Source organism: Nerophis lumbriciformis, linkage group LG11, assembly GCF_033978685.3.
Source record: "Nerophis lumbriciformis linkage group LG11, RoL_Nlum_v2.1, whole genome shotgun sequence".
NCBI classification, from domain to species: domain Eukaryota; kingdom Metazoa; phylum Chordata; class Actinopteri; order Syngnathiformes; family Syngnathidae; genus Nerophis; species Nerophis lumbriciformis.
The window spans coordinates 19,386,181-19,409,458 of NC_084558.2; the positions used below are offsets into that span (position 1 = coordinate 19,386,181).

At 40.6% G+C, this 23,278-nt stretch overlaps 1 protein-coding gene across 1 annotated transcript in view; it reads left to right on the forward strand.

Annotated features, from left to right (window-relative positions):
• Nucleotides 1-4,367: 4,367 nt before the first annotated feature.
• Nucleotides 4,368-23,278, forward strand: part of reep3b (receptor accessory protein 3b) — a 63,576-nt gene continuing 44,665 nt past the window's right edge. The window contains exons 1-3 of the mRNA XM_061967128.1: nt 4,368-4,704; nt 17,610-17,682; nt 20,715-20,791. Coding sequence (XP_061823112.1) covers nt 4,673-4,704; nt 17,610-17,682; nt 20,715-20,791 — 182 coding nt within the window. The 5' untranslated portion in view covers nt 4,368-4,672. The remainder of the gene's footprint in view (nt 4,705-17,609; nt 17,683-20,714; nt 20,792-23,278) is intronic.

The window sequence follows — 23,278 nt, forward strand, 5'->3', positions numbered from 1 at the left end:
CCAATGGTGTTATTTCGATCGTTCAAGACTTAGGGTGATTTAGGAATAGCATTTCAAATCCTATTGCCGGTGACAGTTTTGATTTCAAAGGTTTGAAAACACAATTTGGTAATGTTATACTACTCTTAATTTCCTTAGTAATGTGCCCCGTACTTATGTGCAGGGTACAGTATTCATGATTAAAAAGATGGCACAGGCTCTGTAAAAAAGGTTGCCTGGTTTAAGTTTAATAAAAGTTGGTGGTGTCTTAGGGACCTGGGACACTAGCTGAGAACTGTTGTCAGAATCTCATGACCTCAAGGACCCCATTTATTTTAAATGGTGGCGGTAGAAAAAGGATAGATGGATGGACACAGGATGAGTGAGTTAACCATGTTTAAAGGTCAAATTGCTGGTACATGTTTGTAGTAATCGCTACCAAAAGCAGTTTTTGAGAACTTTATATCATGTCATATCTGACCTCCCTGATACCGAAGTACATGTCAAACTACTTCCTTAACGTAACTGACCGCCATAACCACAACACCAGAGGGAGCGCCACTAACCACGTTAAACCCAGATTCCGAACTAACAAAGGTCTTAACTCATTCTCTTTCTATGCCACATCAATATGGAATGCACTCCCAACAGGTGTAAAAGAAAGGGCATCTCTATCCTTCTTCAAAACCGCACTAAAAGAACACCTCCAGGCAAGTACAACCCTAAACTAACACCCTCCCTTCTACATAATACCTCTTCGGATTGTAAATAATCAAATGTAAACAATCAAATGTAGACACTTTTTCTTATACTTTCTGATCTCTCTCTCTCTATGTCCACTACTTGCTGTACATATTCTACCAAGTCAGTCCTACAGTGTTTCAATATCCATTTCTCAGATGATGCAATTGTTGATGACTGAAGTGTTGATACCAACCAAACCAACCCCCCCCCCCCCCCCCCCTTCATATTCCACACCCCGGATTGTAAATAATGTAAATAATGTAAATAATTCAATGTATATACTCTGATGATTATCTTGTGTGATGACTGTATTATGATGTTAGTATATATTTGATAGTATATATCTGTATCACAACTTAAACAAGTTGAAAAACTTATTCGGGTGTTACCATTTAGTGGTCAATTGTACGGAATATGTACTTCACTGCGCAATCTACTAATCAAAGTTTCAATCAATCAATCAATCAATCAAACACATATTTGATACCTAACACTTGGGACTTAGGGTTGGTATCCTAAGATGCTGAAATACCCACAAAAAAATGTCATATTGGACCAAAAATACACAAAAAATCTGTCTGGAGCCGCAAAAAATTAAGAGCTTTATATAAGTGTTATAATAAAGGCAACACATGATGTAAGAGTATATATTAGTTATATTAGCCTACTATCAAAATGACTATTTGTCACAGGCTGAAATTTAATATTTATTTTACACATTTTTACAACATTGGAAAACATTAGTAAAAGGGAGGCTTCTCAGAGGGTGAGATAACTCCTGGAAATTACTGGCTTAGAATGGCCAAAGGTATAGATGTGTGTGTCCAAGTTAAAGGAAACGGCAGGCTGTCTTTTTCCAATGGATTTATTACAATCTTTGCAAGCTGGGTAATGTTTGCTGTGGTCTATAACGGCACACAAACAACTGTCAGAAATGCAGTCAATCTTACATACAGATAAGGTGTCATGAGATATACAAATTAAGTACACAGAGGAGTGGAGGACACAAGTAAAGGAAATTAAATTAGCTCAAATATACCTCCAAACAAGGCATAATGATGCAATATGGACATACAGCTAGCCTAAATAGCATGTTAGCATTGATTAGCTTGCAGTCATGCACTGACCAAATATGCCTTATTAGCACTCCAACAAGTCAATAACATCAACAAAGCTCACCTTTGTGCATTCACGCACAGCATAAAACGTTGGTGGACAAAATGAGACAGAGGAGTGGCATAAAACACGTCTTTCTGTGGCACCATCAGAGAAAGTTGTAAATGTGAGTTCATGAACCGCTGAAATTTGTAGGACAAAACGGTGCTCGCCAAATCCTCTCATCAGTGAAGCATGTCTAACATAAACAGTGGGATTTCTAAAAAAAGTAGGAAGGTTTGTGTCATGTTTGTCCTACAGAAACCATATCAAACCAAAAACATTTTTTTTTTTCCCCTAATCTTTTTCCATTTTCACACATTTTTTTAAAAAGCTCCAGGGAGCCACTAGGGCGGCTCTAAAAAGCCACGGGTTGCCCACCTTGTCTTAGGACATTGTATGATTTTGAAAGGGACTGTCTAAAAATGATCTGCTCATCTACCCCACCTTATGCTTTTATATGATAATGTACTGTTACTGGTCAAGAACAATCTCATAACCTATAATAATGAAATAAGCTAAAACAAATAAATAAGCTCTGCTTCTTCCTATTCCTTTTTTGGACAAGTTGAAAATGTAAAATGTGATGTTCCACCATAACCTTGAATGCGTATTTGAAGTAAACTAATACAACCTCACAATATGAAGTTCCTGAGTTCAATCCCGGGCTCGGGATCTTTCTGTGTGGAGTTTGCATGTTCTCCCCGTGACTGCGTGGGTTCCCTCCGGGTACTCCGGCTTCCTCCCACCTCCAAAGACATGCACCTGGGGATAGGTTGATTGGCAACACTCAATTGGCCCTAGTGTGTGAATGTGAGTGTGAATGTTGTCTGTCTATCTGTGTTGGACCTGTGATGAGGTGGAGACTTGTCCAGGATGTACCCCGCCTACCACCCGAATGCAGCTGAGATAGGCTCCAGCACCCCCCGTAACCCTGATAGGGACAAGCGGTAGAAAATGGATGGATGGATGGATGGATAATACAACCATCATATTATTTTATCCAAAGCAGTGTGGCGTGGCTCGGTTGGTACAGCGGCTGTGCCAGCAACTTGAGGGTTGCAGGTTTGATCCCCGCTTCCGCCATCCCAGTCACTGCCGTTGTGTCCTTGGGCAAGACACTTTACCCGCCTGCTCCCAGTGCCCACCCACACTGGTTTAAATGTAACATAGATCAGTGATTTTCAACCTTTTTTGAGCGAAGGCACATTTTTTGTGTTGACAAAATCCGGAGGCACACCACCAGCAGAAATCATTAAACAACGAAACTCAGTTGACAGTAAAAAGTCGTTGACGCAATTGTTGGATATGAATTTAAACCATAACCAACCATCAATATAGCTCTTGTCTCAAAGTAGGTGTACTGTTAACCACCTATCACATCACGCCGTGACTTATTTGGAGTTTATTGTTGTTTTCCTGTGTGTAGTGTTTTAGTTCTTGTCTTGCGCTCCAATTTTGGTATTTTCCTGGAGCAGTTTCAGGTCTTCCTTTGAGCGATATTTCCGATTTTGTCGATTGTCATGTCATGTTCGGATGTTACATTGTGGACGCCATCTTTGCTCCACAGTAAGTCTTTGCTGTCGTCCAGCATTCTGTTTTTGTTTACTTTGTAGCCGGTTCAGTTTTCGTTTCGTTCTGCATAGCCTTCCCTAAGCTTCAATGCCTTTTCTTAGGGGAACTCACCTTTTGTTAATTTTTGGTTTAAGCATTAGACACCCTTTTACCTCAACGCTGCCTCCCGCTGTTTCTGACATCTACAAAGCAATTAGCTACCGGCTGCCACCTGCTGATATGGAAGAGTATTACACGGTTACTCTGCCGAGCTCTAGACAGCACCAACACTCAACAACAACACATCATTTACAGACTATAATTACTGGTTTGCAAAGAATATTTTTTACCCCAAATCGGCGAAATTAGATAATCTCCCACGGCACACCAGACTGTATCTCACAGCACACTAGTGTGCCGCGGCACAGTGGTTGAAAAACACTGACATAGATAATGTAAAGCGTTTTGAGTCACTAGAGAAAAGCGCTATATAAATATAATTCACTTCAAATATTAATTAATTTGGAGTTATGCAAATCATTTTACATAAGACATTACCATTTAAACACTGCCATTAATTGACTGAAATCAACTTATCAAAGAGCACTCTCGTGGCATTTCTTACAATGCAATTATCGCCAACATCATTGCTTTTGTTGTATTGGTGTATATTTTTATTTCATGTAATTGGTCGAAATACCTGCAAAAAGTTGTTTTTGGATGCTAAAAAAAATTAAAGCGCTTTTTGAAACGCGGTCTTTATTTATCCTCTCTCATTGGCTGAATTTTGCTTGAAAGGCCGAAGGACCAATCAGAGTGTGAAAGCGATAAAGCATCACGTGGTTCCGATCAAACCCAACAAGCCAATGGCAATTTAGTATGTGTTGTAAACAGACTCGATGGACCAACGGCGGTTAAGAAGGGGGTGGGTCTTATGACGTCAGTAGATGGCCGAGTGTCATTCTGCTGCCACAAACTGGGAAGCACGGAGAGAAAGACGGGAGAAACACAAATAACTGAAACCGTCGTGGACACAACATTGTAAATGAAAACAACATGGAGGTGTGACTGAAGACGTCTTTTTCAGGCAAACCGAGGGGCTGAAGCGAAACAGCTCGCTAAGGAGGTTGCGGACTCCCTTCGAAGTTTGTGTCGGAGCAAGCGTCCTGCGGCTGGGCTAACGACACCATTGTGCTAACCTTCCATCTTCCACGCAGCCCCACACATTCAAACAACGAAAATGGTGTCCTGGTTAATCGCAAGGAGTGTTGTGTAAGTAAATACACGTCAATTCCCCGGTTCATCAAAACAGGCCAGATCATAGCTTAATTTGTTAGCATACTTGGCTTAAAACGCACCTCTGCTCTCTTAAATAGGAAATGATAGTTCTTTACGTGGCTTGCTAACAGTTAGTACACATCGTTTTAAGCGTCTTAACACAGCATTGTCGTTTATAGTAACGTTTTAAATGTAGTTTTACGCTTATAATGTGCCGAGTGATTTGCTGGTGGGCCGAAAATGATCATGTTTACGAACTGCCGTATACGTACAGTATCTGTGCTGTCGGTGAGTCATCCGTCTCACTTGTTTTTGCATGAGCTGGTTTTAAATTGTTCATGTTGCTTCATGTCGAGCGGTTAAGGAGTGCCAGGTACAGCGAGAATTATACAGGGACCAACCCTGACTATATAGGTGACCTATTCTAAATTTACAGACTATATGTTAAAATGCAGCTAAGATAGGCTCCAGCGACCCCTAAAGGGACAAGTGGTACAAAATGGATGGATGGATGTTTAAAATGTTGTGCTCTACACCAGGGGTTCTTAACCTTTTTGACCTCAGGTCCCAACTTTCCAATGACATAGAGACCCGTTCAGATATTCGCACTAAAAGAACACCTCCAGGCAACTTCAACCCTAGACTAACAGCCTCCCCCCACCACATCCCACCTCCCCGGGTTGTAGATAGGCAAATGTAAATAATCAAATGTATATACTTGTTCTTATGCACTGCTCGCTGTCCATATCTTAGGAAGTGAGACCTACACTGTTTCAATGTCCATTTCTCAGATGATATAATTGTTGATGACTGAAGTGCTGATATCAATCAAACCTAACCCCACCGCCCCAACCCCCTCCACATCCCACCCCCCGGATTGTAAATAATGTAAATAATTCAATGTATATACTCTGATGATTAACTTGTGTGATTACTTTATTATGCTGATAGTATATATTTATACCATGAATTGATTAACATGGACCTCGACTTAAACAAGTTGAAAAACTTATTCGGGTGTTACCATTTAGTGGTCAATTGTATGTACTGTGCTGTGTAATTTACTAATAAAAGTTTCAATCAATCAATATTAACCCTGAATCTGTAATATTACTGTTGATTTAACTCGTATTCAATAATTATATCTAACCTACTAACAGTTGTAACAAGATAAACATTGACAAATGATATGAAAGCATGTGTTAATCTCAAAGATTATTATCAATGTGAATGTTGTCTGTCTTATCTGTGTTGGCCCTGTGATGAGGTGGCAATTTGTCCAGGGTATACCCCGCCTACCGCCCAAATGCAGCTGAGATAGGCTCCAGCACCCCCGCGACCCCAAACGGGACAAACGGTAGAAAATGGATGGATGGGATTGTTATCAAGGCTTATGTCAGGCTGATTAGAAAATTATACTGCAAAAGAAGGGACTCAAAAACAGATGGAAAAAAAATGTGCATACAATTTTGCAGTGCTAAAATAAATAAATTCAAACTAAATTAATAAAAAATGATAAGTAATAATTACTTATTTTGGGGCGGCATGGCGTAGTGGGTAGAGCGGCCGTGCCAGAAACCTGAGGGTTGCAGGTTCGTTCCCTGCCTCTTACCATCCAAATCGCTGCCGTTGTGTCGTTGGGCAGGACGCGTCACCCTTGCCCCTGGTGCCGCTAACACTGCTGAATGAATGATGAATTATAGGTGGTGGTCAGAGGGGCCGTAGGCGCAAACTGGCAGCCACGCTTCCGTCAGTCTACCCCAGGGCAGCTGTGGCTACGTAAGTAGCTTACCACCACCAGGTGTGAATGAATGATGGGTTCTCACTTCTATGTGAAGCGCTTTGAGTGTCTAGAAAAGCGCTATATAAATCTAATCCATTATTATTATTATATATGTTCCATACATAAACTATCAATACAATTAAAGTGCAAATAAAAAAGCATCTTCACCACTTTAGTCATGATTTTTGTGCGTAAGATTCTCTTTGACTTTAAAGTTAAAGTCTCAACGATTGTCACACACACACTAGGTATGGTGAAATTATCATCTGCATTTGGCCCATCCCCATGTTCACCCCCGGGAGGTGAGGGGAGCAGTGAGCAGCAGCGGTGGCTGCGCTCGCGCTTTGGTGATTTAACTCCCAATTCCAACCCTTGATGCTGAGTGCCAAGCAGGGAGGCAATGGGTCCCATTTTTATAGTCTTTGGTATGATTCGGCCGGGGTTTGAACACACGACCTTCCAGTCTCAGGCCGGGCACTCTAACCACAAGGCCACTGAGCAGGCCACTTTTGCTCTATACTTCTGTTTGTTTGATACAGAGTTGTGTACGGCGAGAGTATGGTCATTAGGTTTCAGGTGATTTCCTCAATGATTGGTCAAAATGCACTTACGTGACTACAGGGCGCCATGATTGCTACCAACTTTGAGCTGATGCTATGTGTGTGTGGAGCTTTCTTGTTAGTTTTTTGACATGTAAAATGCCCTGTTGTGCAGCATGGAGCTGCTCCACCCGTGTGAATTGTGGAAAGCATTTAGATCGCTTTCCAACAACCCGGAAAGAAAGACAAGTAAGGGAAGTGAAGGTTCGCCATCAACACTGGAGAGCCACCGATCCCAGCGTCTTGTGCCATGTAAACACACGACACAATGTCTGTGTTTTGTTCAGGACAGGACACACAGACGCTAATATAAATAATAACAGAATACATTGGCAAAACAGGCAATATTTGAATGTCAGTAAAACTAAAATAATGCAATTTGGTAACAGCATAAGAGAAAGTCAAACCCAAATAGGCGAAGTAGATATTGAAGGAGTAAAAGAAACCACATGTTGGGTGTAATAATAGATGTTAAAATGTACTGGAAATCTCATATACAACATATACAACATTAAGAGGCAAGGACTATGTAAATAATGAATAAAGCAAAATATGTTCTGGACCAAAAATCACTCCATCGCCACTGCTTGCCATTGTTACCATAACTGAGTTATTATGCAAAAATATGGGAAAATGATTACAAAAGTACACTTATTCGCTAACAATGTTACAAAAAAGAAAGATCAGTTAGAATAATACATAATGTTGGCTATTGAGAACGTTGGAACCGTTTATTTATTGAATCAAAGTTATTGACATTCAATGTTCTGCATTTCCAAACAGTTAAAATTATGTACAAAGCAAAATGAGGGCAATAAGTAATTGTTTTGGTTGTTCTGTATATTCTCCACTAGGGATGTCCCGATCCAGGTTTTTGCACTTCCGATCCGATACCGATATTGTTTTTGCATTTCCGATCCGATACCGATACTGACCGATACCGATACTGACCGATACTGGCCTATCCGAGCATGTATTAAAGTTTAAAGTTATTTAGCCTACTTAGTTGTGAGAATCATGTTGAAAAGGGTTTTAGTACTCTTGATAACAACTAGCCAGCTGAATTAGGGGAGTTTGAATAATACACAATGGTTGGTAACAAGAAACTGACCTGTTTATTCAAGGATAAACACAAAATAGACACAATTATACATGACAAACAGAAATGGCATCATTGAACTAGGGCTGGGCGATATGGCCTTTTTTTAATATAGCGATATTTTAAGGCCATATTGCGATACACAATATATATCTCGATATTTTGCCTTAGCCTGGAATAAACACTTGATGCATATAATCACAGCAGTATGATGATTCTATGTGTTTTGATTGATTGATTGAGACTTTTATTAGTAGGTTGCACAGTGAAGTACATATTCCGTACAATTGACCACTAAATGGTAACACCCCAATAAGTTTTTCAACTTGTTTAAGTAGGGGTCCACTTAAATTGATTCATGATACAGATATATACCATCAGATATATACTATCATCATAATACAGTCATCACACAAGATAATCACATTGAATTATTTACATTATTTATAATCCAGGGTGTGGAGGGGGGCGCCGGATGTAAGTGTCAAAAAGACAGCCAAAAGAGTTTGATTTGAGAATAAATCTAAAGTTAAAATATAGGGTAGCAATGCACCCATTTGCAGGAAATGTAGTCTTGATTTTCAAAATTTTCTTCCAAGGCTTGCATGTCGACATTAAAACATTCTTCTTCATACTGCATTAATATATGCTACTTTTAAACTTTCATGCAGAGAAGGAAATCACAACTAAAAAAATCACTAATTTTTTCATACGGTGTTGATGTGGAAATTTTTGCCTCAGCATTTTGATGGTGTGGGCGTGTGGCACCGAATGGAGATAAGCGTCTCGACAGACGTCACAATATTTGAACAATGATGACGAAAACTGTTTTCTCTGTCATGTCGGTGTGTTGAAAATTGTTATGCGCTTATTTTTTTATTAGATTTTGTGCGTGGCATAGATTTGCTATGCGCAGAGGACGCTTAAACAGTGCGCAATTGCACAGGCGAGCACCTTAGAGGGAGCGTTGCTCGCACGGCTGCGCTAGCATCACAGCTAACGTTAGCCATGCTGCTACCTCTCTGCTCGGGGAGGACGTATACGTATGTGACGTATGACGTGACAGTATGTGACGTGTGTAAGAAGGTGCGATGCTGTCTGTGAGAGGGAGACACAGGAAAGAGTGAAAAGAGCCTGTCGTGTAATGCCAGCAGCTAAAAGCAACTGCGTGAGAATTCACAGACATGTGGATGTGTTGAAGGTGTGCTGGAAAATGCGGAACGGAAATTACGGAGCAGCAGAAAAGTGGAATGTATTATTTAAATCGGTGCGTTGGAAAACACGGACCGGAGTTTTTTTTTAAACTGGATCTGGATCGGCATTTTCCCATGCCTTGCCGATACGCAATTTTTGGCAAATATCGGCAGCCGAACCGATCCAAATATCGGATCGGGACATCCCTATTCTCCACAAAGTACAGGCCGGGTGCCTGTTTGAGAGCCTGCTGGTCACTCAACACTGCATGAATGTAGCAGTTGAGTGCCTAAAATACAGCTGCAAAAATATACTTTGACGAAATAAAAGCATGTTTTATTATAAGTTTATAAGCTGGAGTATGTATATATATATATAACTATATTTAGACGTATTTCGGTTTATTATGTCAGTAACACTAACGTCCAAATGACAGCAATTGCATGCTTCCGGGCTCAGCCATAAAAGTCCTTGCTAGCAAACATGGCGTCTGTTGTTTAGTTGGCCATATTCTTTTTTTTTATATGCGACTATGGTTTGATATTGTCATTACTGCCACAAGTGGTGGAAAAGTGTATTACAACTGAGAAACAAATATTTTTTGGCAGCCCTCCAAGGGCCTTACAGTTAAGAAACACTGCTCTACATGATGTAGAAGGGCCTTATCATATGGTTGGTGTGGGTCGACGTTATCCCTGGTTTTATTTTTATGTCATTACTAAATCTCATGATACCTAGGATGAGATTTCCACAAGAGCTTGAGAATTTCTCACGTCACAACATTTGGAACTGTGTGTATGGTCTTGATGTGTGGACAATCATAACCGCTGCTCAATACAGTTTTTGGCTTTTTAAAAAAAATGTTATCCATAAAGTGTTTTGGGGTTTTATCAGATGTAAGAATGTTGTATCTTTCTATGGCACCAGAAGGAAACCGCAGTAAGGCCGCAATGGTAAGATTTGCTGTTTTCGGAGCAAGAAGTAAGACCAAACCCACGGAAGGGTATGGTATGATTTGGTGTGGTTACGTTAACGAACATTACATTGTTACATCAGCCCAGGTTAACATATACGAAAATCAATTTGATCCTACCCCTCTCGTATCGATTAGTGATATGTCATTCATTTAGTCAGATGATTACCGGTATGTTGACATTTGTTCCTTTCAGCCTGCTTCTCTGCCTGAGCAATGCTACATTGTTTTTAATTTGGTGAACCTGAAACCATAAGTGTTGTTATTCCTGCCAGACATTTGACGGCATGTACCAATGTTGTTGACATTCCATATCCACCTTTTTTTTGTTGCAGAAAATTTGCCACTTGTTGCTTTGTTGGAGCAACATTATATTTTTCTGCTCTGTTATCAGCTGCTCTGGCATAAGGCTTGTGTTTAAAGTGACACCAAGTCACAATCACATTCCATACCACCAATGCTCTATACTCGGGGTGTCAAATGTACGGCCCGCCGGCCGTATCAGGCCCGCGAACAGGTTTAATCCGACCTGCGGCCCACAACATCAGTTTGCTGAATATAAAAATGAGCTGCAATTTACAATTAAATAAACTGCTGTTCTAAATGTCTCCACCGGATATCACAATGGCAATTCAAGTACAGTGTATGACGTATCAGCTGACTTTAAGCGCCCTCTGGGTTGGCTGCCGCTACTTTAATCAGCGCAGGTGCAAGCAATCTGCTGCTCCTGTTGTGGCTGACAGCAGATGGCGGCAGTATCGATGATCAATACCTTTCTTTCATTGTAAATTATCCGCTCAATGAAACGGTAAGATACAAAGACTTGAGTCAACTTGACCATCATCTTTTTAGTTAGAGTTCCATGCAGCGCTTGCAATTGGTTAAATGCACAATGCGCATCCTGAACTCCATTGCAAAAATGTGTGTTTCTACATTTGGTGTTTGCTCTATTTTATTTTATGCTCAAATCGACTGTGTTCAGGTTGTCTCAGTTTGTAGTTATGTTACCATACGTTACCTATGGTGTCATTTTGAAAATTGTTTTGTTTATGTGAAAATTTTAATATTTGAATGATTATACATTAATGTGTTGTGGCAGTTGTGGATGTCACCAATGCAGCGGTTTGAGGAAACACTCTATTGCTTTTCCTAAGATTTTTAATGGTGAACTGCCAACATGAAAATGTTAAACAGGAAGTGCCTAAAGTTGAATGTTTTTGTAAAAACACTGAGACAAAGTATAAGTTCATTGTGTTCTTAATGTTGTTTTTGAAACTTTATCCTCAGAATGTTTAACTTACTTGAAGTATTTTGCCAAGAGGATTATTTATGATATGTACATTTTCAGTGATTGTTCTATTTTTGGCCAAAGTAAGACAGAAAACAATCTGAAGTTGCTTTTATTTTTAAGTTTTATTTCCATGATTTTAACAGTTCGGCCCGCGTGGGAATAGATTTTCCTCCATGCAGCCCCTGAGCTAAAATGAGTTTGACAGCCCTGCTCTATACCATTTGTAATAAAAATGTGATATTTTTTACCATTTAGCTGTAAACATTGTCTTTTTAAACCGCTGTTTTTTCCAGCCCATTATTTGTTTACAAAGTGATGCAGTATTGTTCTTTACCTGGTATTATTTCTTTCAACCTGTCACTCAACTTGTCCTCTAGGTCGTTCAACATAATTTTTACATCTTAGGACACTATTTGGTTCCTGACTCTGTGCTTCTTCCTCCTCTTCTGCACTATCTGCGACAGAAGCCTTTTTTTGCCCATTTTGTGTGTTGGTGGTCAATAACTTTGAAGTTATTGTTTACTGCTACTCTGCCCCTTCCGCTTAATGGACAGTTGCTTAGTGAACAAAGTCCAGTTAGGCACTGGATTGTCCAATATTTATGCAATTGTATCGAAACATCCAATTATTCTTTACGGGTTGCTGATAACCGTTAGCATGTAACTGGTTGGCGGGTTATGTCTCCATGCATCTGAGTGGTGGTCAGGCATAGGAAACTGGAACCGACCTTCGACCCCGACCAATTTCAACAGAGGAGACATGGTTGTTGGAGTAGGCTGTGGAATCTAAGCGTGTCGGCCAAGAGAAAAATGCAGACTTGCACTGTACACAACCTTGACATTTATGGAGTATTTTATTTCAGAAAAATACTAGAGTGCCCCACTGGGATACAATACCATTTTAAGAGCCCCTTTAATATACAGGATAGGGTACCTTAAACGGGAACTGCACTTTTTTCTGGATTTTTACCTATAGTTCACAATCATTATGAGAGACAAGAAGACAAAAAATGTTTTTTGTTGCGTTCTAACATATAAAAATTTACTCATTCTAGGTGACTAGCAATGCAGCTAATGGGAGCAATCAATTATTTAATAATGAATAAATACCTCTAAATCACTTTCAAAATTCATTCAAAAACCGTTAACAATACTTCATTTACGTTCCGTAATCTGTATAATAATCAAGCTGTAGCGACATTTTTTGTAGGAGCGAACACTGAGGATCTTTTTTCTATCACAGTAACATATCGGCGTGCTGCGGTATTAGCCGTAAAAGCTAACTACGGCAAGAAATAAGCTAGCTTCTACAACAACACGGAGCGCGTTTGAGTTTGTAATGCACAACACAGCGATACGACTTGGAATTGTCTTATGCCCTATGATTTCTGCGTTAGTGGAATTGTGGACGGAATCACGAAATTAAACAATAAGAACGTAATCTACTATTAAACGCGAGATGGAGAGATCTGCAAATCCTTCAGAAAGAATGTGTCCAAAACAGAAAGTAAAGTCAAGCTGAATAATAAATGTAAATATAGATTAGTAAACATATCTAGAAATGTTACAATCATGTTTGTCTTTTGAATTTATCAAACTTTTAGCAGCTTTTACATTCCCATTTTCAGTCCTTATGTCTGCAATTCCTGTATCCATAATTACTGGTTTCATAACTTTGTAGAATAGGAATGTGTTGGAGAGGGCATGGTGGACAATATACTGTAGTTGGCCTCTCCCTCTTTGTAGCCTTAACCATTTGCAACAATGTCCAGAGTGTAAATGTGCCAATGGGCTGCGGGCCAAACAGTGATTTTAAGCGTAGCAACCACTCGTTGGCATCTTATTTTTCAGATTGACCTGTTGTTTGGTTGACGTCTGACTTTTTAATCCAAACAAAGGAGTTCTTCTTTCTTATTTTTGGCACTAATTCTTCTTTGGGTTTTGTTGGTTTAGCCTTCTGTGTCTGCTACATTGTTGCTTGCTCTTGCCGTAAAGTTCTTTCAAGTGACGCAAAATTTTCCTGCAAATTAGCAGTGTTGCTGTAGTTACACTAGCCGAAGCACAGACATGAGCATTATGGTGTATACAATAGTTATATTGTAGTATTGATAATGTTAGGATATATATCGTAATATCACACATAGGGATGATACTCGAAACCGGTTTTCCCGGTTGTTCGATAAGAAAAGAACCTAGTCCTCGGACTCGAATCCCTTTTTGAGAACCGGTACCCGTTATCGAGACCACTATAGTAAAGAAAAAGAGTTGGTTCTTTATTCGAATCCCTGGGAACGAATCCCGTCCCGACCAGAAATGCCCCGTGGTACATCACAAGAAATGACGTAGCTCAGTCATTAGGCGCAGATAGCGAAAGCAGGAAAAAAATGGACCGGAAAAAGCTCTCCAAGGTGTAATAAAGTTCAAAACAAAAGGTATAATCCAATGAATAACTTTACTGAGAGATTTGAGCAGGGTACAAACACATGACGAACACTTTTACGACCAACCGGAAACATAGCAACCAGGCTAGCAACGCACCTCCTTTACGGCAGCTGTCGCAACGTTCTTAAAGCAACCGCAGCACATACACATATATATATACACAACATATATGACATGATCTCCCTTTTTAACTTTTGTTTTTCTTTCCTTGTAAACAAAACAAAATCACACTGTATATGTGTTGTTTGTCTAATTATAAATAATGCAGATGAGGCGTGTTGGCTGACTTCTTGACGTTTACTTTCACAGCCTGCTCATAACTTCATTCTTAGCTGCCGGGTGACGACATGCAACAACACTTTTCGGGGCTACCGTGCATGCTCGTCACTCCAGTTGCATGCTGGGTAGTGTAGTTGTTATATTCCCTAGCTCAGGGGTCGGCAACCTTTACCACTCAAAGAGCCATTTTGACCAGTTTCACAAATTAAAGAAGACAATGGGAGCCACAAAACTCTGTTGAAATTTAAAATGAAATAACACTACATACAGTTTTTTTTTTTGCTTTGTGCTATGTATAAACCAGGGGTCTCAGACACGCGGCCCGCACCTTAATATGAAAATTTAATGTTACTGCGGCCCGTGACTTTTATATGAATGGCGCTTGACAGCGTCATACTTGCCAACCCTCCCGATTTTTCCGGGAGACTACGAATAATTTCAGGGCAACTATTCTCTTGAGCGTGTCGTGATGGCACGGCATTTAACGCCCTCTACAACCTGTATAAACAGCGTGCCGGCCCAGCCACAGGATATATGAGGCTTCTGCTAACTCACACAAGTGACAGCAAGGCATACTTGGTTAACAGCCACACAGGTCACACTGACGGTGGCCGTATAAAACAACTTTAACACTCTTACTAATAATGCGCCACACTGTGAACCCGCACCAAACAAGAATGACAAACACATTTCGGGAGAACATCCGCACCGTAACACAACATAAACACAACAGAACAAATACCCAGAATCCTTTGCAGCCCTAACTCTTCCAGACTACATTATACACCCCCCCCACCACCAAACCCCGCCCACCTCAACTGACGCACGGAGGGGGGAGGTGATGGTTGGGGGGGCGCAAGGTTGGGGTGGGCGGGGGTGTATAATGTAGCCCGGAAGAGTTAGGGCTGCATGGGATTCTGGGTATTTGTTCTGTTGTGTTTATGTTGTGTTAAGGTGCGGATGTTCTCCCGAAATGTGTTTGTCATTCTTGTTTGGTTTTGGTTCACAGTGTGGCGCATATTAGTAAGAGTGTTAAAGTTGTTTTATACGGCTATCGTCAGTGTAACCTGTGTGGCTGTTGTGTGTGGCTGTTGACCATGTATGCCTTGCTGTCACCTATGTGTGCAAGCAGCAGTTGCATACAACATGTGGCTGGGCTGGCACGCTGTTAGTACAGGTTGTAGAGGGCGATAAATGCTGTATCATCACGGCACGCCCTTATTATAATTGTTATATATTTGCCCCGGGAGATTTTTGGGAGAGGCACTGAAATCCGGAAGTCTCCCAGGAAAATCAGGAGGGGCGGTAAGTATGCAGCTGAGCCGCATCAGAGTGATCAAATAGCCGCATGCGGCTCCGGAGCCGCGGGTTGCCGACCCCTGCCCTAGCTCATAACATCACATCTTTGCCCCTATAAAGAAATAATGTTAACTCAATAAAGTGTATTTCTTGTTTTAGCTTTAACTTTTCATTTTTTAGCATTGTAACCACATTTGCAAACAACTTTTCTCTTCATAGAATTTTCTTTCAATAAAGAAATAAAGTGCAAAAATGTCAAAGCATCATAACAAACAGTTATGTCAAATAGCAGCAGAAGTGCACTTTTTGGAGAGCTGTATTATTTTCAGTTTTGTGCCCAAGGGACTGATTTTATTTAACACTATTATTATTTATACACCTATAGTGAACACAGAGACAGGTTGTTTTTGTGTTACTGTATATATTTGTTTTTCTGAAAAATCCGTTGTGGTGAAGAAGGAGCTGAGCCGGAAGGCAAAGCTCTCGATTTACCGGTCGATCTACGTTCCCATCCTCACCTATGGTCATGAGCTTTGGGTCATGACCGAAAGGACAAGATCACGGGTACAAGCGGCCGAAATGAGTTTCCTCCGCCGAGTGGCGGGGCTCTCCCTTAGAGATAGGGTGAGAAGCTCTGTCATTCGAGGGGAGCTCAAAGTAAAGCCGCTGCTCCTCCGCATTGAGAGGAGCCAGATGAGGTGGTTCGGGCATCTGGTCAGGATGCCACCCGAACGCCTCCCTAGGAAGGTGTTTCGGGCACGTCCGACCGGTAGGAGGCCACGGGGAAGACCCAGGACACGCTGGGAAGACTATCTCTCCCGGCTGGCCTGGGAACGCCTCGTGATCCCCCGGGAGGAGCTGGACGAAGAGGCTGGGGAGAGGGAAGTCTGGGCTTCCCTGCTTAAGCTGCTGCCCCCGCGACCCGACCTCGGATAAGCGGAAGAAGATGGATGGATGGATGAAAAATCCCACTTAATATACTTTGGGTAACAGTCAATATTTATTTATTTTATTTTATTTTTTTAGGGGGGTAACAGTCAATATTTATTTATTTATTAGATTTTATTTTTTTCTTATATAATAAAAGTGAGCTTTCGTTAAACCAAATATTGTGTGTTTTTTTCCATATACAACAACCTATCTGGACTCGATAAAAAGAATCGATAAGGAATCGGTTCGATAAGAAGGAAGCTCCTATATGTTCAAAAGAACAACTTTATCAAAATCAGAATTTTTCAAAGAGCAAGCTCTGTGTGTTCATGACATGTACAGTATGTTTCTTCTATCACGTTATTAGCGTACATTGTCAGAAAATCAGGAACACTGACACAGAGCGTACAGTCAAGGCCTTCCAAAAGCAACAGGGCTATTTTGTAAGCTGCAGGCACAGAAAAAAAATTATGGAAGTGATGCAACAGGAAGAAAAACAAATCAGCAAACATTGTAGTTTTTACATGATGTTGGATTTGATATGGGCCCTGCGTTTCATGAACTACCTGACTACTGCCATGCATGCATGAATGAATGCCTGTTTTTTTTTTTTTAGAAACTGTCTTTGCATGTATCTAGATTGAAAGTATTTTATTGACGCAAAATGGATGGATGGAAGGATGGATGTAACTGAAATCATTGTTTAAAGCCATACTGTAAATACACACTAATGTATTAAATGGGTTTTCTATTTTCATGACATTGTAGATTGTCACTGAAGGCATCAAAACTATGAGTAAACACATGTGGAGTTGTGTACTTAACAAAAAAAGGTGAAATAACTGAAAACATGTTTTATATTCTATCCATCCATCCATTTTCTACCGCTTGTCCCTTTTGGGGTAGCGAGGGGTGTAGGTTCGATCTCCGCCTCCGCAATCCCAGTCACTGTTATACTTACTGTAATATTACATGAGCTTACCATAATGCTTTATGTTGTTTCCCCTGCAGGCTTGTGTTTGGGACTCTGTATCCTGCATACTACTCCTACAAAGCTGTGAAGACCAAAAATGTCAAGGAATATGTAAGACCTTTTTATATTCATGCACATATACACTTCTGTTCAATTATTTACTTATGGAAGCTCGAACTGTTTACAGTGAACCATTTCACTTGGCAGTTGGCAGACAGACACTTGCAGTATATCTGCAATTCTGTCCCTGTGTGAAATGTAATTCTGGTAATTATTTCAATGTTCGGAGAACCACCTCTGAAACAATGATTACAGTTTTGATCTATCTGTGTTCACTTAAGCCAACTTTTTTGCTTGGCGGTGGGTTATTGCTGGTCACGGGAAAGAGCTGATGTCAGGTGTTTCTTTTTCTTTCTCTTGTAGCAGGAGGCGATTATTCACAGACAGGGCTAGTAAATGTCTTCTTTTGCCTCAGGAAGGCAAAATGGCTGCTCTATATTTCAGAGGTCACATCTTAATGTCCTTTTTGCTGATGAGGTGAAGGAGGGCGGTCAAAAGAGAATATAAAATGTGTGACAGACCGAGACTGCAAAAAAAAGGCATGAAAAGGAAGATGAAAGGGAGCTGTATAAAGATTGATGCAGAAGAGGCAGAGGTACATGCAAATATAAATTGGACAGCTTCATTTTTCCACTTTGTTTTTCCCACACCCTTGGTCTGTCTCCCTGACCTATGCGTGTTACATTTACCATTCTGGTGAGCCGCTGTGTGTGAGCGGGTTTTCAAAGAGTTCACTCTGAGGTCACCAATTAATCAGTGAGCAATGGTTCAGGAAGGCAGGAAAGTGTGTGTGTGTGTGTGTGTGTGTTCGTGTGTGTCTGTCTGTCTGTCTGTCTGTCTTTGCGTCTGTGCGTGCTAACATTGGGACATCTCTTGTTGTAATAGGCTAAAATGCAAAGTTTTGTTTTAATTAGCAGCATGCTAACATACTAATAGTTTTCATGCTAACAGGTGCAAAGTACAGAAAGAAAAAAAAGCAGAGCATTTTACATCATGCCATTGTGGGCATATTAAAATGCAAATGTGTATACTAACACCTAGCAAGATAGGTACCATAACCATATACAGAAAGTGCTAACCGTCTTTAAATTAGGTCTTAACACGATAATTGCGCATGAACTATTACTTCCTTCAACGGCGCAACATTTTTTAACAGGCGATTGACGTGCATGCATCCTGACTCCTTTTTGACTTCCATTCCTTAGCATGCAAAATGTAATGGCGTTCAGTTACTGTTGAGCCACAACCTCGAAATTAGTGAGCAGACATGCACAAAGAAAAGGTTACATTAGGGAAATCCCATGTTTAAAGCCATGACAAGTTTATCCTAAAATGTCGTGAGACAACATCACTTCACTGGCGCGCTTTGCTGCTTACAAAGAAGTGGAACTTTACTTTCGTGTTTGGATTGCGGCTGAGTGCATTGAAAACACAAAATGTAGTTTGTTACACTAGCTGCTCTAGTAAAATGGAATACAAGCTCAGCAGAAATGAAAGAAGGTAAGCAGGAAGTCTAGAGTTATTTTTTGGGAGAAGGAGAATTTCACATTGTCCAAACATGTCAAAACACCTTTTCTCATACTAATCACATACTTCCGGCTTCACAATAATAGTGCTATGCGTCAAATCCAGTCTAACTACCGTAACAAAATGAAAAATCGTCTTACATTACGATCATGCTTTGTCAAAGATGTTTTGTAATGTAATCTGTGATATTTCTACCAAAATAAATGTTTTTTGGCGGATTGAAATATTGTAGATATTCTTTTATAACATGTGCTGATTGATAGTCCGCAATTACAGAATATTTAGCAGGCTGAAAATTTAATTTTAATATTAAATAAAGAAAGTTAAGACATTGTCATGCAGGTATATGAATACCATTAACTTGTACAACATGTACAGAATATCAGAAGCATTTTTTCAGTTACAGATTACATTGACAGTCAAAGCATGATCATAACCATCCACATTTTGTTATTAATGTGAGAAGCTGGAATCTAAACATTGAAGTGTAGCTCCTCCTCTGAATGCAAGTGTTTCAACAGCATGTATACAAATTCTGTATTCCTACAAAAGACAAAAAACTACAGATATTTTTTTTGTCATTAAAAGCATTTTTATGTCCTTTTTTTGTGTTGAGTTATTTAAAAAAGCATAATGTTTCGGAAACATTTAATGAAAGCAAACTAATTGTCCAGTCATGCTAATAAAACTTGAAAATTATCTGTCTAGGGTACGCTTGTTAATGACAATCACAAATCTTTTTTAAAATTGTGATCTCACTAATGTGATTTTTCCGGGTGCGTAAAAAAGAAATCAAGCTCAATTGTAAGTAAGAAAATCCTTATTCAAATTTTTTGCAGGATTGCTATAGGGCGGCTCGGCTCACCTTGTACACCGCAAGTAGGGATGACTAATCAGCTGCACCTGCTTATGTCTACCATCTTGTCAATGACTTAGCAAATTCAATGTAATTCAATTCGACACTTCACAATCAGACACAGAGTTGGACTTAAGAGGCTTTGGCCAATGCACTCATAAACATTTAAAAAAAAATGTAGTTTGGATTTTGACTTAAAAAAAAGAAGTGAAGAAAACAATTACATTTGTGTGAGAGAGAGAGAGAGAGAGTAGCTGTGTTTCTTTATTTGTGGAACTTAAGAAGTGTGTGACACAATAGTGACACTTTTTGGGATATGACAAGTTTGTCTACATTTTTACATTCACAAAAACATGAGACCGGATTCAAAGGTGTGGACAGCATGACAAAATTAAATGCTTTTTTTCCGCATATGAAACTGGTGGGGTTCGGTACCTCCAACAAGGTTAAGAACCACTGCTCTAAGTAGATTTTCTGACAGAGCGAAAATATTATTTGAAAGTGCAGAAGTGTGTAAACAAAATGAGACAAGTATGTTACTGTTTGGCCATGTGCCTGCCTAGGTTTGGAAGAAAGCCACCTCTTATTTTTTTATGAAAATTCTACAGGTGTTTTTTGTAATAACTTCACCAATCACTATGGTTCTTTATTTAGATGTTTAAATATTCCATTGTCTGTCTCTGCTACTGTGCACTTGTAGGTTCGATGGATGATGTATTGGATTGTTTTTGCCCTCTACACTGTGGCAGAGACCATCACTGACCTTACACTGGCATGGTGAGCTAACAAAAAAACTACAGACAAACACTGTAAAAGAGAAATAAACATTTGCTATAACCATCGTTACATTATTGTTTTACAGGGCAGCTTTACGAGTTGCCCCACAGCACTTTTAAAGTATCCTTGAACAATACTAAATACCAAATTGATCCTGATGTTTCTGATGTTCTCTGTATTTGCATAACCTGCTAATTTTCTTCATCCGTCCATCGATCCATCTTCTTCCGCTTATCCGAAGTCGGGTCGCAGGGGCAGCAGGTTAAGCAGAGACGCCCAGACTTCCCTCTCCCCTGCCACTTCATCCAGCTCCTTCCGGGAGATCCACCGTGTCCTGGGTCTTCCCCGTGGTCTCCTAATGGTCGGACGCGCCCTAAACACCTTCCCAGGGAGGCGTTTGGGGGGCATTCCGACTAGATGCCCGAACCACCTCATCTGGCTCCTCTCGATGTGGAGGAGCAGTGGCTTTACTTTGAACTCCTCCCAAATGACAGAGCTTCTCACCCTATCTCTAAGGGAGAGCCCCGCCAACCGACGGAGGAAACTCATTTTGGCCGCTCGTACCCGTGATCTTGTCCTTTGGGTTAAAACTCAAAACGCATGACCATAGGTGATGGTAGGGACATAGATCGACCAGTAAAATGAGAGCTTTGCCTCTCTGCTTAGCTCCTTCTTCACGACGTAGGACATATATAGCGTCCGCATCACTGCAGACGCCGTACCGGTCCGCCTGTCGATCTCCCGGTCCACTCTTCCCTCACTCGTGAACAAGACCCCGAGAAACTTCTCCAATTGGGGAACGATGTCCTAACCAAGCCGGAGATGGGACACCACCCTTTTCTGGGCGAGAACCATTGACTCGGACTTGGAAGTGCTGATTTTCATCCCAGTCGGTTCACACTCAGCTGCGAACCGATCGAGTGAGAGCTGGAGATCCTGGTCAGATGAAGCCAGCCACAATAAAGCGATCCGATACCCCATGCTCTTTGAGCACTCTCCACACGGCTTCCCGAGGGACACGGTCGAATGCCTTCTCTAAATCCACAAAATACATGTGGACTGGTTGGGCAAACTGTCATGCACCCTCAAGGATCCTGCCCAGAATATAGAGATGTTCCACGCCCAGGACGAAAGCCACACTGTCCATCCATCCATTTTCTACCTCTTGTCCCTTTTGGGGTCGCTGGAGCCTATCTCAGCTGCATACGGGCGGTAGGTGGGGTACACCCTGGACAAGTCGCCACCTCATCGCAGGGCCAACACAAATAGACAGACAACATTCACACTCACATTCAAACACTAGGGCCAATTTACACTGCTCCTCCTGAATTCGAGGTTCGACTGTCTGGCGTACACTTGAATAGGAGCCACTAGGGCGGGGCTAAAGAGCCGCATGTGGCTCTAGAGCCGCGGGTTGCCGAACCCGATTTAGGGTATAAATTTACCCAAAGTGCTTGGCAGATGTTCACCATTGTAGTCCGACGTGGTCAATAAGCTCCTTATTTTTTGCTATCCTCTTGTTTTGGGGCAGACTAGCTTGTACATGCAAATGCATCCTCCGCTGTTGCTATTTTTAATACAAAGTAACATATAGTTCAAACTTATGTCTGTCAGTAGACTCGCTATGGAAGCGTTAAAAACTACAGCAAAGATGGTGTGGAGAAGACGCAGTCAAAGTAAAGTCCCGTAATCAAGAGCCGCCCATCAAAAGCCGCAATCTGAATAGACGGTCAGAAATCAGCCTTAAAACAGTCTGTAAAACATAAAAAGTTTGACCAAAGAACCACCATCACATCACATGTTATGACAGTTATGTAGATCACAAGGATGTGTTTTAGAACAATATCTTAACATGCCCCCTTTAAACTATACATAACAATACGAAGAATATAAAGGTGCCAAGCCTACCAAAGTGCTGAAAAAAACTTAGTTTGTTTGTATTTAACCTTTTTTAATACAAACCCCGTTTCCATATGAGTTGGGAAATTGTGTTAGATGTAAATATAAACGGAATACAATGATTTGCAAATCATTTTCAACCCATATTCAATTGAATATGCTACAAAAACAACATATTTGATGTTCAAACTGATAAAAAAATTTTTTTTTGCAAATAATCATTAACTTTAGAATTTGATGCCAGCAACACGTGACAAAGAAGCTGGGAAAGATGGCAATAAATACTGATAAAGTTGAGGAATGCTCATCAAACACTTATTTGGAACATCCCACAGGTGAACAGGCAAATTGGGAACAGGTGGGTGCCATGATTGGGTATAAAAGTAGATTCCATGAAATGCTCAGTCTTTCACAAGAAAGGATGGGGCGAGGGTCACCACTTTGTCAACAAATGCGTGAGGAAATTGTTGAACAGTTTAAGAAAAACCTTTCTCAACCAGCTATTGCAAGGAATTTAGGGATTTCACCATCTACGGTCTGTAAGATCATCAAAGGGTTCAGAGAATCTGGAGAAATCACTGCACGTAA